At 42.3% G+C, this 19428-nt stretch overlaps 1 protein-coding gene across 1 annotated transcript in view; it reads left to right on the top strand.

The window, feature by feature from the left end:
- The window catches only part of SPOCK3 (SPARC (osteonectin), cwcv and kazal like domains proteoglycan 3), a 360390-nt gene that overhangs the window by 259200 nt on the left and 81762 nt on the right, over positions 1-19428 (top strand). The window contains exon 6 of the mRNA XM_006111699.4: positions 10417-10531. Within this exon, the coding sequence (XP_006111761.2) occupies positions 10417-10531 (115 nt within the window). The remainder of the gene's footprint in view (positions 1-10416; positions 10532-19428) is intronic.

Below are 19428 nucleotides of genomic sequence, written 5' to 3'. Positions count from 1 at the left end.
ATAATTGGGAAAAGGCAAGAGTAATATCCATCTTTAAAAAAGGGAAGAAGGAGAATCCAGGCAACTACAGACCGGTCAGCCTCATCTCAGTCCCTGGAATAACCATAGAGGGGATCCTCAAGGAATACATTTTTGAAGCACTTGGAAGAAAGGAAAGTGTTCACAAATAGTCAACATGGATTCACCAAGGGCAAGTCATGCCTGACCAACCTGATTGTCTTCTGTGATGAGGTAACTGGCTCTGTGGATATAGGGAAAGCGGTGGACATGATGATATACCTTGACTTCAGCATAGCTTTTGATACAGTCTTCCCCAGTATTCTTGTCAGTAAGTTAAAGAAATATGAATTGAGTAAATGCATTATAAAATGGATAGACAGCTGGCTAGGTGGTCGGGCTCAGTGGGTAGTGATCGTCTGTTTGGCGATCAGTATCAAGTGGCATGCCCCAAGAGTCAGTTCTGGGGCCAGTTTTGTTCAAAAGGACCTGAGTGTTGGGATGGTTGCACCCTCAGCAAGTTCATGGATGATGCTGAGTTGGAGGGAGAAGTAGATATACTGGTGGGTTGGGATAGGGTCCAGAGTGACCTAGAAAAATTGGAGGTCTGGGCCAAAAGAAATCTAGTTCAGCAAGGACAAATGCAGTGTTCTACATTTGGGACAGAAGAATCCCAAGCATTTCTACAAGCAGGGGACAGACTGGCTGTGCAGCAGTTCTGCAAAAAATGACCTGGGTATTACAATAGATGAGAAGCTGGATATGAGTCAACAGTGTGACCTTGTAACTAAGAGAACTAATAACATGTTTGGAGGATCATTGCCAGCAGATCTAGAAAGGTGATTATTCCCCTTTATTTAGCACTGGTGAGGCCACAGCTGGAGTGTTGAGTCCAATTTTGTGCCCACCATTATGAAAGGATGTGAATGCACGGGAGAAAGTCCAGTGGAAGGCAGTGGAAAGTCCAGTGGAAGAAAGCTGGAGTACGTGACTTAGAGGAGAGGCTGAGGGATTTGGGCTTGGTTAGTCTATAGAAGAGAAGAATGAGGGGGGATTTGATAGCAGCCTTTAACTACTTAAGGGGGCATTCCAAAGAGGATGAAGAGAGGCTGTTCTTGGTAGTGACAGATGACAGAAGGAGGAGCTAGGGTCTCAAGTCACAGTGGGGAAGGTCTTGGTTGGATATTAGGAAAAACTATTTCACTAGGACAGTGCTGAAGTACTGAAATGGGTTACCTAGGGAGGTGGTAGACTCTCCATCCCTACAGGTTTTTAAATTCCATCTTGAGAAAGTCCTGCATGAAATCATTTAGTTGTGATTGGTCCTGTTTTTTAGCAGGGGGTGGGACACGCTCTCCTGAGGTCTCTTCCAACTCTGTGAGTCTATGCCTTGGGGTTGGGGAAGGAATACCGGAATTTTGAGGGGAAATCTAGGAAGCTATAACCCCTTTTCAGCAGAATTTTTCCTGTGCTTGGGAAATCCCATTGTTCATCAGGAAAGAGACTTCCCTAGTTCTGTTGGGCTTGTATATGCTTGTTTAGGACATTGAAAGCTCTATTTGATTGTCAAAAAAATGTATATTCTATCCTCTATTAAGCTTAGACTTAGGGAAGGGGTGGGAAATTCATCTTGTCCATGAGAGAAAGGGATCATGGAAGGAAATATTCACTGGAGCCTGGAGAAAGGAAGCACGAGAGGGATAAGTGTGAGATTTTTCTTATGGAAAAGCAGTTGTATGGGACTGGAGGGGATGTTCCAAGCCCCTTACACAAACACACGCTCTCTAATTGCTTACATTTAAATTTCCAGAGGCCTGAGGTGTTGGTAATCCACAGGACTATGCAAGAAGTGTGTATGTGTATCATTTAAGGCATTTTGGAGGGACAAAGACTTAGTGGGTCTTCTATTCCACAACTGCAGCTACACTGTATCACTTATTTCCCTGCTCCAGCAATCAGAAAGTTTACTTAAAACCAAGGAGCCGGGCCTAAAAATTGAGATGGAGCTGGGGACAGGGATCTTTTCCTCTGCACCTACTTTGTCATTGAGAAGCATGAGAATCATAGTCTATATGAGTAGTCAGTAATTCTGACTAAATATTATTCACTTTGACAGATAATTCTGCTATACAGGCATATGTTATCCAATTTAACATTTGGAACATATGCACTAATAAGTAGCAGTTGAAGCTGAATTGAATTACACACCAGTGCATTTTCTTATTAGAGCTATTGAGAGTGTCCTGTTTAATTTGAAAATAAATATCCAGATAACAAATTACTGGCCTGTAAAGAACTTTCATTACCTAGATAGGTTACAATTAAAGATGACAACTACCTTTCAAACATGAAACTTCTTTGCAGTTGTGTAATTAGTAGTTATCCGTTGTCTAAAAAGTATCTCATTAATGTGTTAATATTAATGTTCTAGAAAGAGTTCCTGTATGCCTCAACACAGTGAAATGTTTATATGATCTGAATTTACATCAAGTTCACAATCCATACTGTTTACTAGATGAGGAAGGAGATGTGTGGAAAAAATACCTTGTGATAATGTAATAGGACTGCATAATAATGTATGTGCCCACAGGGGCAGAATTTAACATTGTGTGAACAACCTTAACTCTTATATTTCTTATCTTTTGAGTGTTCGATTTTGCAACTTAAATAAGTTAGTGTTATTGTCTGTAATTGAGTCTAACTTTCTCTTCAAAGAGTATCAAAACATTTTACAAATCTTACTTTATAGGCAGGGCTGGTAGCACCTCTTATTACTGAGGCTACTTGATGCTTCCTATTAAGAGACCTTGTTTGCAGTTGCTCATTAGTTTGCTAACCTTAAACCATTCTAGCTAAAATTTTCCATTAGAGATGTTTGGCTCAGGCAGAATTGTTTTGGAAAGTTTCAGCCAAAGCAAGTCCTGCCCTTTCTGAAAATAAGGCTATGGAAAAATACCACATTTTTCTGTATGAAAGTCAGGTGACCTATTTTTTTCATTCTCTAGTGTCCTATCCTTTGGAGCAAAGATTTCAAACTTGATTGGGACTGGAGCCTTTGTATCATTCAGGGGTGTGCACTAGGTACGTGGAGGAAGCAGGGGCAGTGGCCCCCAAATCTTCAAGCCTTCCTACATGCCGAGCAGGAAAGAAGCAATAGGATAGCTGGCTGCTGGCTCATTTCCTCCTCCCCCTGCACCTACAACTGCAGCCTGCAGCTTCTCCTTCCTTGCTGTTGGGTCCCACATATTGCCACGGCCTTTTGCCCTGACTCATTTGAGAGGATGTTGGCAAAACAGGCAGCTGCAATGGGACTCCAGCAGCAGGGAAGGAGAAGCAGCAGGTTGTTGGCTGTAAGGGTTGAGGGAGGAGCAGCCAGCCACCCTGTTGTCTTACGTTTCCACCTTGGCATTGTGGAAAAACTTGAGTATATTTAAAGCCACAAGAGCAATGTTGTCTGGAGTCCTGTGCTCCTGGTAGGCTCACCCATGATGGTAGGATGCTAGGTGAGGTACCAGACAAAGTGCAGCTGAACACAACCCAATATAAAACCTCAACAGGAGAACAAGCAGATGAAGCAGTATCACCTTTCAATGGCTGCAAATTCAGAAGGCTGCTTTGGGTATGACCACCTGAAGTCTCTTCCAACTCTGATTCTTTGATTCTGCTAGTGGTTGCCATCTCAGGACTGGTTTGACAACATTGAGACTGAAGCTATTCTGTACCAAAAGAGAAGAGCTTTCTGTGACTGATAAAACCAATCACTGTGCACTCAGAAGCAGAGCTCTTTCCATCTGCTAAGAACTGAAGTTCAAAGGAAGATCTGAGAAATCAAAACCAAATATATATTGGACTCCCCTGGTTCAGCACCCTCAGGACATGACCAGTTCTGGATGAGGAAATTTGCCAGACAATTGGAGGTCTGCTGACAGCAGCCCTTCATCCCTCTGCCCCTCCCCACTGCCAGCTCCTTCGGCCCAGCTGGGTTGCCTGCTGGCCAGCCCCAACCCCGGCTCCACTGCTGGCCTGGTTACATGCTGCCCAATTGGGCTGCAACAGCCCCAGGCCCACTTCCGGCAGCATGAGGCTCCGACCGCACTGATTTCTGCCAGGCTGCCTCCGCCCTGGCCAGCTTTTCCTCCTGGGCTGCTGCTACTGCTGCACCAGCCGTGCTGCTACCAGGACTGCCCTGCTGCCACCGCCCAGGATACTGTAGCCCTGCTGCCACTCAGACTGCCACAGCCCCAGCCTGGCTTCCCCTCCTGGGATGCCATGGTCCTAGCTGCGGCAGGCAGCCCTGATCGCGCTCCACTGCCTTGGCTGCTCTGGCACCACCGCTGCTCAGGCTTCTGTGGTCCCACTGCTACCACTCTTGCTGGGTTGCCCCAGGCTCCCAGCTGCTGGCCCTCCTGCTCCTGGGCTCCTCTCCTCCAGGAACATCCCTGGTCATGCCAGACCAGAAAATCCCAGTTTTGGGAGGTGCAACCTGTAGTAGGAGAACAAAGCAAGCACTTGCTGATGCACATGATATGCAGAGCTTTTTTTTGGGGGGGGGGGAGCATATATTAAGAGATTTGCTAGATCTTTGAACCTAAAAAATCACAACAAATGCTATGCACACTGAACTTCCTTCATCCTGGGCTGAGGATTTTACAGGCAATTGCCAGTCTGGTCTGCTGGAGATAATGCCAGGTCTGGACATTGGCACCTGAGAGTAGGGTGTCCATATTTCCTGTGTTCTCAATGGCACATATACACTGCTTGGTACAGGCATAATTGAGGAGGAAGCTCACGAGGCACAGCCACGAAAGCTCATGATACCATCTACGTGCTTTGTTAGTCCATAAAGTGCTACCAGACCATTTGCTGTTTGTTAAGCTTATCCAAAATAATTGGTTCAGGCTGAGTTGAATAATCAGGCCACAGGATGTGATAGATGACCACAATGGCCATGGGTAACGAATTGACGTATATAATAATAAGTTGAGATCAATGATACATGGAAAAGGACACTTCAACATTAGAAAATCCCCTACTGAATATGCATCAAACAGGTCAGCATCAGCATCATAGTATAAAAGTGGGACCCCAGCCAAGAGGCAACAGGGAGAAGAAGATGATGTCCTTGAGAGGGTCAGAATGAAGGCTCTTGGTAATGATGGGGAAGGTGAAGATAATTAGAAAGATGATGGGCTGACACCTAAGATTGTTCTAGAAGGAATAATGTAAGTATATGGTATGGAAATATGGATGTACATTCCCTATCTTATGAAACCGGGGTGTTCGTGACTGTGCTAACTGTATTTAATAAATTATATTTGTAAATATACAGGAGTTTCTATAGTGTAAGTATTGCAACTGTGCACATCAGAGTTCCCAATCACAGAATAATTGAATACTGGGCCTGATCCTAGGACAAAAAAAAATGTCAATCCTACAGGTGGATAATTAGAAATTAAAACATAATCTTAGATCAGGCAACGAGCACCCTACCCTCCCTTCCCAAAACTAGAATTGAACTTGAGTTCTATTCCTTTGCTGTCAGCAAATAGCTGTGAAATCCAAGAGAAAGAAATATGTCTTGTCCCTATCTAGTGCTGATCCATATAGGGAATGACAGCCTATTATTTCAATTACACGTTTGATATATCCAAGTGTCATAGGTCTATGTGATGGATGGAAAAGGTCATATCACAGCTTCCGTTGACTTCAGTTACAGATGTAAATGCTCAGCACTTGTACAGCTCAAACACCAAGGTCTTAAGACAGTCACCAAAATTGAGAACATGCAGTTCTCAATTTTGAGGAAAAATTGGGTACTACTTGTCCAGAATCACTTATGTGTCAGATATAGAATCTAGTTCTCCAGGGAAGGATTCATGTTTCTTCCCTTGCCTAATTCACTACTTTCATTCCCAAAATCCCAGTAGGCTAGTCTCATAGCATGCTGAGGGTGTTAGCGTTCGTAAGCCATGAGCATGGGCATGTACCTGATGCGTTTGATCTTCTCTAATACTTTCCTTTTTGCAGAAATTAATTACATTAACTGTATCAGGTTGCAGTCCCCCTTCTACCTCCTCTAGAACCCCCTCCTTCAGTTCTGGTTGCACCTTTCCCCACACTATTTGATTTATGTATAGCCTACTGACCACCCCACAAAGTTGCCAAGATGGCCATCTGCCATAGCAGAAAGAGAAAACTGGACTTGAGGGTGGGAGATGCTCTTTGACTTCAGACCTTCTTCAGATCCCTCTTGAAGACATGTCTCTGGGTAGAGTTTCTCTGGGCCACATCTGGTTCCCTGGACACCTTAGAGGAGTAGTGGGCACTGTCTAGAGTTCCCTGCTTGGTGTCCCCCTCTGGAACTCTGCTTTTGAATCTGCTACCCTATTCCTATCCCTGTTTTCTCTGTTTCGTTGCCCTTAGGCTGAGGCTATGGGGCTTTAGATTTAGGCAGCTTGTATTTACATGTCCCTTAGTACTTCAGTAGTACACACATTCCAATTTCTGCAACAGTTGATTCAGGGATCCTATAAACAAGTCTCCTTCACTTCATGACCCTGAGTCATCCCCTGAGTAGGTCCATTCTGTGCTCTTAATGAAATGGTGGTACAATGGAAAAAATGTAAACATGTAATTTAAAGAACTGTATCCTAATGCAGGGAGCTAAATAAAGTTTGCACAGGCAACCTTATTCCTGCCATATCTTAAATTTTGAGTTCTTGACTTTGCAAGCAATAATATTAGTATTAATTATTTTATATTATTAATATTAATATTTTTGTGGGAATTGTATGTAGAGAGGATAGGGATACATTTACTGTATGTTAAAAAGCAGCTTGCCTCTGAAGAAGAACATGGCAGAGTTAGATAAGAATCAATTTTCTAGTTTATAGTTCTTTAACATTGTAATGAGTGATAAATACAGAATTTGTATATATATTAAAGTAACATCCATTGAAGTTATTGTAGGAAAAATGTGACTATGCTTATAGATTTTAAGAACAATAAAATGATATGATTTATCTAAATATGTCATGTATCATTGACATTTTTCTTTAAAAAAAATTTTAATTGTCACTCCCCAATGCTTTACACAGCAAGTTAGGATGAGAAGTAAAGAATGTTGTATCCATTTGAAGATGAACAAAAAGCAGAATGTTATAATACAAATTGGAATTTGTCTAGGAGGACCTTGACAGTACATAAACTAGCAACATTTCATCTTGAAATGCAATGAGGCTATGACGTAGTAACTATATATATGTATAAAAATGAGGGGTTAGGTTATTGTGCAATCTTGCTATGAAGTCAGATGTGCCTACACATCTATTTGAATTTTGTACGTTTATTTTTGAAACAGTTTAGTCACCATATGAATCAAACATACAACTAAGTAGGTGATGAAACTGCCAGGTAGCTCAACTCAGAGGAAATGAGAATCAAGTGATGAAAAAAAATCGACTGGATATATCTGTCCGTGAAATGAACAGTTTCATTTCACAGCAGAAGAGACTGTATCAGAGAGAGGAGATGGGAGGGGAGACATCAAAATGAGACAATAATAATTAAACTGTAAATCCAGGATAAAAATAAGCAATATTGGGAAGTCAAGCAATGAGTTCCTTTTAAAGTTTTATTAATTGTAATTGAAAATTCAGTCTTTCTCCCTAGATAAAAACAAAACAACAACTTTGCAATACTATCAGATTAGTCCATACTGTTGTAAATTTAGTCAAAATTTTGTGATTTTTCTCCCCTAAATGGAAATATTTCTCTGGTATCCCCATTGTCCCTCCCTTTTGCAATCTGTCCTCTATCACAAACTCCTAAGGGAAGGTTGATTTCAAGTATTGAAATTGCATTTTGTATAGTCCAAAAATAGGTGTTTGAAATTGAAGTGAAAATTTTTGATCTTTCTGGGTCTACATGGGCTGTTTTTGCAGCATTTCTGTCTCTCTCTAACCTATATAGCAAGGAAAAGAGATTTGGACAAGAATTTAAATCCTCTTTGCAATGTTATATGGTCCTTAGAACTTACGCAGATGGCCTTTTTGTGGGATTTACCACTCAATTCATACACCCACGGTGTCCAACATGCTAGCCACTAGCCACGTTTCGCTGTTTGGCCAGTTGAGTGAGGCTAGTTGACTTGAACAATGTGGCTATTTGGCCAGTAGTATGGGGCTAGTTGGTTACAACAATAGCCACTATAGTGGCCACTGCTTCAGAACTGGTTGGACACCGTGGATGTGTAGCCTGCGATGAAATTGGAAGTGACAGACATTGGTTAATGAGATTGATTAAGGCTGTCTCCCCTTGAGAAACTCCAGTGGCTTTGGGCAGAGGACTACTTGTGGGGTGGGATAGAGGAATCCTTAGGTGAAGGAAGGCCCTTTTTTCCTGGCTCTAAACTAATCACTGCTTGTTGGAACATTTGCACTATGTTAATCAAATTTGAACTGGGAGACTTTGAACTTTGGAAAAGAGCCATAATTGATAGAGAACTACATTTGTTGTACATTGATATTACAGCCCTCTGGGTATGTCTAGACTGCATCCCTCTGTCGGCAGAGGGATGCAGATTAGGCAGGTCGACATTGCAAATGAGGCAGGGATTTAACTATCCTGTGCCTAATTTGCATAAAAATGGCCACTGTGTTTTGCCAACTCAGCATTTTGTCGGCAAAAGGTGGCAGTCTAGAGGGGGATCTGTCAAGAAAGAAAGCCTTTCTCGACAGATCCTGTAAAACTCCTTGCAGGAGGCATAAGGGACCTGTTGAAAAAGGCTTTCTTTCTTGACAGAACCCCCTCTAGACTGCCACTTTTTGCCGACAAAATGCTGAGCTGGCAAAACACGGTGGCCATTTTTATGCAAATTAGGCACAGGATATTTAAATCCCTGCCTCATTTGCAATGTCAACCTGCCTAATTTACATCCCTCTGCCAACAGAGTGATACAGTCTAGACATACTCTCCGTGAGATAAGGCTTTTGGAAATTGCGTTACTAGATGAAGTAAAGTGTCACTTCTACTGATCTGGAAAACTTGATAATGAACCGTGGCAGATATGTGGTGTTAGATTTGCTGTCAAGAAGTTCGTCCTTATTTCATGTACCCCTCCAGTACCTATCAGTGAGAGGATAATGTGATTGGATGTTAACATAAACTCAAAAGCCATGACTCTGTTGTCCATTTTCAGATCAACATTTTCCAAAAAGCAAAAAAGATGAGTTTTGTTCTTAACTAGAATAACTCCATCAAGAATGTCCCTACAAAAACACACACTGTTCTCTGTGATTTCAGTGCATGTGTGGACACTGAGGACACTGGTCAACACAGCACAGGTAGTTTCAATAAAAATGGCAACCTTTGTGAACTGATCATCTTGAACATATATTTTTCCATCAGCAGTTACAGAAAGGTCATATGGAGGCACCCTTGCTGAGGATCTTGGCTGCTTTAAGTTGTTTAAAATATTTTGGATCGTATCTTGGACTTATAGTGAGGATGGCCTGTATTATTCTGTGTGCCATAGAGGATAACAGAAAAAACTTCTCTTACAGAATTGTAAAAACTTTTTACTAATAAATAGTAAACAATGCCGTTCAGAACCTACTTTGCTGATGTCAGTAGTTCACTATATCTTCAGAACCTTGACATAAAGTAAGAATTTTGCAAGGGTGTTGCAGGATATAAAATGAAAAACAGAGAATCTGGACAATCACCATTTTTTTGTACTGTATCACTAGAACTTCTAATCTAGTTTTCCTGTGTCTGGAACTATGATTTAGGAAACCCTAACATGTCTGCACAAAGGGCAAAAAAGCATATTTCTCTTGACTCTCCTGTGTAGCTTTATTTCAGCTAGTCACAGCCTGGCTCTTAGGCTATGTCTAGACTGCACCCCTCTAGACTACTAGCCTCTAGACTGCTGCTTTTCTCTGACAAAGCTCCGTGCCGAAAAAAAAGTGGTGGCCATTTATATGCTAAAGAAGCGCGGGATATTTAAATCCTCGCTTCATTAGCAATTTCGACCTGCCTAATCTGCATCCTTTTGCCGGGAGAGGGGTGCAGTCTAGACATACCCATCGTGTCTTCACACCATCAGTATTGTGCATAAAGGTAGAGTATGTTCCTATCACTAAGTCTGTGTAATTAAGTGTATTACTAATAGAAATAAGCCTAAAACAAGCACCACTTTAAATTAGAGGACAAGACATTGCAGCTTGGTTCCATCTTTTAATGTAAACTGTAAAGTGCAAAGGTAATATATACTGTACAGCTATTATTCTGGTATTTACATTCACAAAGAACAAGAAGTGATGAATGACTAACAAAAGCTCCTTCAAAATACTTAATGTACTGTAATTTACATTATAGCACATATTTACATTAATGCTCATCACTCTCTTATTACAGTGCAAATTAGAATATCAAGCATGTGTCTCAGGAAAGCAGATTTCTGTGAAGTGTGAAGGACGTTGCCCTTGTCCTTCAGATAACCCCACAAGTATAGGCAGAAATGATCAAAGGGGTAAGTAAAGGCAATCTATGTTTTATTTTTAATTGAGCATTTGTAGAAAGTAATATGATGTTAATTCATGGAAGAGCATAGCAGTCAGTAAACGGTGATTATTCTAAAGAAAAATTGGGAATTTTTCTCTCTCTTTAAAGTGGGTTTTGAAATAACAGAGTATAAGAATATTTTGTTAGTGCTAACTTTGTATTTATAAGTAGTAGCAATTGTACTGTTGTTACGTACTCACAACTAGAGGGCATCACTGAAAAGCTAAGTATGTGAGAAATGAATGAGAAGAAAGTGATGGCTTTGTGAACCAAGTGCACAGTATTTATGTGAAAGTTGGGTAAGCAGAGAATTTTGTTGCTTTGTGCAGCTACTCAGCCTCTATGCACAGTTGGTAGAAAGGATTTGTGGCCAACTGCTTCTAGATTTTACTGAATCCTGGATGCTGGGGCAGTTCATCATGTCTGTTTGAAGCTGGTGTAAATTATAGAACAGTAGAAGTTTGCCCTAGTGTCTGCTAGATGGATGACCTCAAAATTGGAAGGGTACTCAAAGGTTTCTTAAATCCACCTTTGTGCATGCACCTCCTAATAGTGCCAAATGCAGCACAGCGAGAGCCTGGGACTTCGTGTATAAATGCCATTTTTCCTCAGTGGAAATGTATGAAGACTGGTGTTTTGAAGATATTTTTCTCTGGCAATATTATAAAGAAAAAAATTGCACTTATGGTCTTCATGTATATTATTATATCAGTACTTTCTGAAGCTAATTTAATTAACTTTCATGGTATATTTTAAATTATTCTATAGAGAATTCTTACACCTCTATTGTAAACGTTAGCAGCTAATTAAATACAGGCAGTCCCCGACTTACGCGGATCCGACTTATGTCAGATCCGCACTTACGAACGGGGCTTTTCTCGCCCCGGAGCTCACGGGCGGCAGGTCGCCGCCCGTGTCCTCCGGGGCAAGAAAAGCTTCTCCCGGTCTCCCTGGTCTGCTGGAGGGGTCCAGTAAAGCCTCTGGACCCCCCCAGCAGACCAGGGAAACCCGAGCAAAGCCGCTGCCTGGGTGGCTTTGCTCATTTGCCCGGGAGCAAAGCCGCCCAGCCGCTGGACCCCCCCCAGCAGACCAGGGGGACAGGAGCAAAGCCGCCCAGGCGGCAGTGGTCCCGCTGCCTGGGTGGCTTTGCTCCCGGGCAAACGAGCAAAGCCGCCCAGGCGGCAGCTTTGCTCGGGTGTCCCTGGTCTGCTAGGGGGGTCCAGCGGCTTTTCTGGACCCCCCCCCCCCCAGCAGACCAGGGAGACAGGAGCAAAGCCACACGGGCGGCGGAGTCCCTCCGCCTGTGCGGCTTTGCTCGGGTCTCCCTGGTCTGCTGGGGGGGGGAGGGGGCGCAGCTAGTGCTCCCCCCCTCCCCCCCAGCAGACCAGGCTTTTGTTGCGGGACGCCTCGGGTAGAGCAGCTGGGGTGCTGCCGGGTTGGTCCTGTGGGAACCTACTGGGCAGCGCCCCAGCTGTTCTGTCCCAGGCTCCAGATTCAGCAGCTGTTGAAACTGATCAGGCTGATTCCAGGAAGCTGGGGGAAGAGCAACTCTGCCTCCGGCTTCCTGTAGTCAGCCCCTGCTCAGTTTCAGTGGCAGCAGCTGAATCTGGAGCCAGTTCCGACTTACATACAAATTCAACTTAAGAACAAACCTATAGTCCCTATCTTGTACGTAACCCGGGGACTGCCTGTAAATTTTTCATACAAAAAAAGGGGGGGGGGATTGGATTAGTTCATTTTAAACAATGAGTTTAACTAACCACAGTGATTAGTGAGCATGGGCATGCACACATAATTACGAGCTGTGCTAAAACATCACTTATGGCACTGTTTTTTCTGCAATAACATCACTTAAGTGTTATATAAATATTGTTGTACAAACTGATGTACTACAAATAAGGGATCAAGATTTTTTAATTTCATTAATTTACAGTTGCATTTCGGTACCTGTTATCAGGGCTTGAAAAAATTCCCCAACATCTACTCACCCTACTAGCTCAGGTGAAAAATAGTGAAGCAGGGGTATAAACCTCAGTTACCTTAACGGTATAGCTTGTTTCAGCTATACCAGTCACTAGGGACCAGGTGCTGAATTGAGGCTGTTTCTGAATATAGAGCAGACCAGAAACTCCCCCATGAGTCAGAGAGAGATGGCCTTGTCTAGCTACCTGCCTCCTATTTGCCCAGCAGTAATTATGAAGCAGAGAATCAACAGTTTTCACGCTAGGAGGCCATTTTTACCTCTTCATGTGGTATGTCTGCCCTTGTCCCCCATCTTCCCTACAACTGGAGTCCTGGAACAATTTGTACAGTGAAGATAGAGATCTGTTGAAACCAACCATATGATTGAAACCCCTCCAAGCCAGGGGGATGTAGGAGTACCCACATCATTGCTGTTTCTAGCACCTATGCCTAACATAAGTAACAATAGCACTCAGCCCTCTGCTCCCTGCTTCCCCTTCAGCCCATTCATCTGGTCTAAATTCCTACTTGTCCTGGATGAATGAATTTTTCAATCATATCCTGCTATTAATGCAAATTTAAAATTATCTAAATACAGAAAATAACTTATAGGTACAAGTTAGCAGCTTCGGCAAGCTGGAACTGTTTTTTAATTAGTACTCTTCAGAATGAACTGTTCCTAAAGACTTACACAGTCAGGGGATAAAGATCATTTATGTTCAGTTGAGTAGAGGGAAAAGGCAGAGAGAATTTGAACTAATCCTGTCCTGCCAGATTGTCAGGACAAACAGAGTAAAAGGTTTTCTTACAGCTGCAGAGCACAAGTACATGAAAATGTGAATGTCATTTTTTTTCAGTGCCAAAGACTAGGATACATGAGAAATGTAAAAGTAGGTTGAGTATCATTATTAGTATTTCAGCTGTCATTTACATTAAAGTGTATAATGCTCCAGCAATAGTACTACTATGTGTGTTTTAAAATACTGAGGGCAATTGACTAACAAAGCTCATCTGCTCTTTGATCACCAAAGAGTATTCTGGGGCAGTGGTTTTCAAAGTGTGGTCTGTGGTCCACTAGCGTCTGTGACCATCTTGCAGGTGGGCCACGGGCTCAGGGCTTGCTCCCTCCAGGGTAGGGTAGGGAGCTAAGCAATTAGGCTGCTACCCAGTAAGCCAAGGGGAGAGAGCAAAAGCTAGTTCTGGGTGGAGTCAGCAGTGAGGCAGAGGTGCAGTGGGGAAAATGCCGTGAGTAGGACCAAAGCAGACTTGTACATTTCAAAGGGAGAGGCACAGCAGTTGGGACCTCGCACGAGCAGACACTGCTTCGGTCCCCACTCACGCGGGTTCCCCACTGTGCCTCTGCCTTTGAAATGTTCAAGAACCATGGGCCGCTCTTGAACATTTCAAAAGCAGAGGTGCAGCGGGATAGCAAGTGTCCCCCTTATCGACTAATTGAATAGTCAATGGAAATTCCATCAACTACTCAATTAGCTGATTAATCAAAATTTAACATCCCTATATCAGGGAGCCTGCACTAGTGCTCCGGCCACTTGCCACCTCCTGCCCCATGTGGTTGGAGCATTGGCACCCTCTTCCTGCTGCTAGGGGTGGAGAGCCTCATGGGCTGATTGGGCTCATAAGGGAAGGAAGCGGCTCCACGTATTGCCACTCCCCTCTCCCCCAGTTGGGGGAGCCACAGTGCAGGAAGCTGCTCACCTGTAGACTTTTCCCACTCCTCCCATTTTCTGGAATTATAACTGTTAAACCTCATTTTCCCTGTGAGTCTAAAAGGGCAGTAAATATCTGTTTGAATCCCTTCTTTTTTCTGTGTCTAGTACAGTTTCATTTGTACTCTCCAGTTTCTGAATAGTCTCATTTTTAACTCACCTTGACAACCTGTTGTTATGTGTATTTTTCTTGTCACTGAGCAAGGAGACTGTTGCAACTTAATTATTTCGCCCAGACATCTTTGAACTGGTCTGTGATACAAAGTTAGGTTGACATGAGGCCCTAATTATATCAGTGCCTACACTACAGCTTTCCTTCCACTGATGTATGTATTACACCGACATAATAACTCCACTTTCATCAGAGGTGCAAAGTGTATGTTGGTGCAGTTAGGACAATGCAGAGTCTCTATAGACACTACATCCATTATATCAGCTCCCAGTGGGGAACAAGGAACAGTAGAGGTCAGCAGCCCATCAGAAGTCTAGGAACCTGTGTAATAGCTACATTCCCAGTAGGTAGTTGGCTGAGGAGCTGAGAGACCAGGCTCTCAGCTCAGCTACGCTGCTTTTGATTGGTCAGCGGAAGTGCTCCTGGTGAGGACACACACCACCACCCCAACAAGGAGAGTATGGATATGCACCACCACAATATGTTGACTGAATACAGGTTGAATTACATTTTTAGTGTAGACAAACCTTTCTATACTTATAAATGTGACTATATTCTCTCATTGCACCATGTTTACCATGTCTCCAAACCAGCACCGATTATGGTCAATGATAAAAGTTTCATTTATTTCAGAGATAAAGGATCAAGTCCCTAAATGCCTTAATTCTGACAAATTTTGGAATGTTAAATAAATTTTGCCTATTTATGAAGCTTATTAAGTTTGTTTTGCTTTTTCTAAGTATATGTAAGAATTTATAAGATTCTGGTCTACCCTCAACACTAGACCAGTCTATACTACTTTGTTTGGACAAATTCAAGCTCCCTCCCCTGCATTCTTACAATACTAAGAGTTATCTTGTGTTGGGGGTGCAAGATGGAAGAGTTGTCTTACCTAGTGCTGTGACCAAATGCCAGATCTAAGGGTTGAGAGAGAGTCAATGCCAGGAACTGTAGCCAAGAGTCAGGACTGAATTACCAGTGTCTGGGAAGGCAGGAGCTGGGTTCAGGACAAGGTCTGACCAGATTAAGGCCTAGAGAGGGATGAACAATGAAAGAATCTGTGGTCATGCTCATTGAGCAGCCAGTGGGGAGCTGCTGGGTTTAGGAAGCAGTGTATTAGATTCTTTAACCAATAAGGCAGGGCATTTTGTCAGGTAGCCTAGCTGACTTGTTCAGTACTCTTCACAGCCTAACAGATGGAGCTACAGGGCCTTACTCCTGAGTTTTTCTCAGATCTTTTTGTTTCTTTGATGATCGAGAATCAGGGTGTCTGATCTGTTTTCCCTTTTGCAGATACTTGCATTGCAAAGTTCCATCCAGGTCTTTCTTTGCTGTATCCCTCAGTAGCCCTGGTAGAGACTCTCTCTCCCAATAGCTGGGACACAACAGGTTGTAGTGTTACATTCTGAGAGGGCTTCCCTACTGTCAGGTTGAATTGAGCAAATTCCTCCACATCCCCAATGTACACACAAATACTCAAGGAGCTAGAGTTGGAGAGATCTGGTAATGTCAGAATGTGCTCTGGCTCCCAGCACCAATTAGTAAATTCTGTCCACGTCATGACTAATACTTTCCCTAGGGTTAATCCCATACCTGATGCCATCAATGCATTAAATTCAGCTAATGAAGCAACTCTGAGATCCAATCTCCTCCACTTCTGAGAAAGCCTGTTGCACTGACAAAGGGATAGCTCAGTGGTTTGGGCATTGGCCTGCTAAGCCCCGCATTGTGAGTTCAATCCTTGCAGAGGCCATTTAGGGATTTGGAGCAAAAATTTGCCAGGGATGGTACTTGGTCCTGCTGTGAAAGCAAGGGGACTGGACTTGATGGCCTTTCAAGGTTCCTTCCAGTCTTTAGAGATAGGCAATCTCTATTAATTTAATACAAAAGAAAACCTTAATCTCTTAATTTGTCCCTACGTAATGAATTGGGACTGGCCAGATGCAAAATACCTCCCAACGGCACCTTCCTGGGGTGTGAAATTGAAGATAGCCATGCTTGAGGTTCATGCAAATAAAACTTCTTGGAAGTTCCAACCCTCCAGTTCTACCGCCTATTTAAGAACAGTGAGTAGTGTTTCATTTGCTGACAATACACTTAAACTACTAACCAAGGGGCTGTGAAGTCAGCAAGCTTGTATCATTGCTTTGATAAACTTTTATTTGCAGGAAGGGTGGATTCAAGCAGCCTACTACCTGCAAATCTGGCCTTAACCAAGTAGAAAATCCTGGGCTGCAGATAACAATCTGAGAGTGAGAATTAGCTCCCTCTGACAAGATGGAGAATACATATGGCCATCTGGTGTGCAGGGGATTGGTGGCTTACCTGAACCCCTCCAGCCAGCCCACAGCTAAGATGATGTCCCTACAAGCCAACATGAGGGTGACACTTAAAGAAACATCAACATCTTTCTTCTCAATTGACCAAATGCATACCCCTTTGAGGCTGAAACTATTTCATTTTTGAACATTTTCTTATTTTGGGAAACTGTTTAGTTTTATAGTTATTTCATTTAGCATATTTGAAAAGGAGGTAAAAAGGCGTTATAGAAATCCTATCTTTGTATTAAGTGACAGATCTAATTATAGTGGAACTACCTCTGAAAATGTCTCTGACCCACTCTCTAGCCTTATGCTACAATTAATTGTGGCCTCCTTGTCATTTTCTACAAATTGTTATGTGTGGATAGTTGATAATATGCAGAACTGAAAAAGAATACTGAAGACATAAAATGAAGTGAGCTCTTTTTTAATTTATTTTTTTATCCCAAAATTGACAATTACTGCTAACTGGATAAAAGCTAAAAAAGGAAACTAAATATGTAATTATCCAGAGACAGCTTCTAAGAGGAAAAATAATAAGTTTTTGAAAATAGGAAATGTTCTTACTGGATTTGAATATTGGTATATATGCTTGATTAAGCCACATCTGGTTTGGAAGAAGGTGGAAAAATGAAGAAAATAATATATTTCTAAAGCAACAAAAGAGATTAAATTTTCTTTTGTGAGCTGGATAGACTAGGGAACCTATGATATATGCCTCTCTGAAGTGTCCAGTATTTCAGCGGACGGGAACAAGATAGGGGAGATGTGGGATTGGGTTTATTACATTCATTCACAAAAAGGAATATTAAAACCAGCTCTCATGCACTTAAGCAAATTATAATAACTAAACAGTGTAAATGTAGAGCATGAGGGGCAGGACAATCAAAAGCAAATTTATGCTTCTGATTTGTTTACTGATACTTCTATTTTATGCAGAGCGGGACTGTTATTTGCTGGACATGTAGGACAGTAGTCCTGCCCCAAAAAGCTTACAATCTATGAAAGCAAACAATATCTAAACAATGAGAAAATATTATATGCAATTTTAAATACATTTACTATGTATATATAATCTAAGTTTGTGCGTGTGCATATAATAGATAAATAAATATTCACTGCCTTCAGTTGGAGAAGTGAGAAGATGATGGAAAATTGGCAACTAGTATATTTTACTAGGACGGAAGAGAGACTGTGAGTAAATGGTTCAAATAGTTACAAGAGGCTGATAAGAAAAATATGCAGCTCAATTGTTTGTTTGGTTGATTAAGTCATTAGGATGTGGAAGGTAGTATGTGAGCCAGCTGATGTCCCTATTCATACCAGGTGCCTAAGAATTAAACTAGTGAATGAAGATAAGTTCCAACCCTTCTTTATGTATTTGGCTTGTGGAATTGGCCTGAAACAAAATGGTGACTTGTAGATCCATTAATGAGTGTTCAGGTAGATTAAAGTGTTCTACAGGTTTTTATGTATTGCCTTTTCTGATATCTGATTTTTGTCCATTAATTCTTTCCTGTATGGACTGTCCAGTTTGGCCAATATACATTGCAGTAGGGCATTGATGGCATAGATCACATCAATGGATGTGAAGTTAAATGAGCCTCTGATTTGGTGGCTGATGTGGTTAGGTCCAGTGATGAAATCGCTAGTATAGATGTGTGGGTACAATTGGCACTAGGGTTGATTTCAGATGTGGGTTCCTAGACAATTTTGATAGAGGTGAGTTGCATGGTTACTGGACAGAATTTGTTTGAGGTTAGAAGATTGTCTGTAGGCAAGAACTGGTCTTTCCCCCAAGGCATCTGAGAGTGAGGAGTCATTTTCCAGGATAGGTTGTAGATTGTTAATAATCCATTAGAGGGGTTTAAGTTGTGAACTTTAGGTGATGACAAGTGGAATTCTGTTGTTTTCTTTCTTGGGCCCATCTTGAAGTAGTTCATGTCTGGGTACTCATCTGGCTACGTCGATCTGTTTTATCACTTCTCTGGGAGGATATGTCCATTTTCAGAATGTTCTATATAGATCCTGTAGGTGTTTGTCTCTGTGGGGTTGGAGCAAATCCGGTTGTATCTTAGGGCTTGGCAGTATACAATAGATTGAGAAATGTGTCTGGGATGGAAGCTAGAGGCATGAAGGTAAGTGTAGCGGTCGGTAGGTTTCTGGATTAGGGTGGTGGAAATGTGTCTATCATTTAATTGTACTATAAGGTCAAGGAAGTGTGTACTGATCCAGGCTGAGGTTGATGGTGGAAGTTGTTGAATTTCCTGTGAAATTCTTCAAGGGTCTCTTTCCCAGGGGTCCATATGGTGAAGATGTCATCAATGTAGTGTAAATAGAGTAGGGGTTTTAGAGGGTGAGAGCTGAAGAAACATTGTTCAAGATCAGCCATAAAGATGTTGGCACATTGCCATGCCAGTGCCCATGGCTATGCCGCTGACTTGAAGTTAGAAATTGTCTCCGAATCAGAAGTTGTTGTGAGCGAGGACAAGTTTGCAGAGCTCTGTAACCATGTGTGTGGTGCTGCCATCGGGGATGGTGTTCCTGATAGCCTGTAATCCATCTTCATGTGAAATGTTGGTGTAAAGAGCTTCTATGTCCATAGTGGCCAAGATGGTATTTTCAGGTAGATTACGGATGTTTTGTAGTTTCCTCAAGAAGTTGGTGGTGTCTCGAAGATAGC

Source organism: Pelodiscus sinensis, chromosome 5 (assembly GCF_049634645.1).
Source record: "Pelodiscus sinensis isolate JC-2024 chromosome 5, ASM4963464v1, whole genome shotgun sequence".
NCBI lineage: Eukaryota > Metazoa > Chordata > Testudines > Trionychidae > Pelodiscus > Pelodiscus sinensis.
This window is presented reverse-complemented; position numbering and strand designations above follow the sequence as displayed.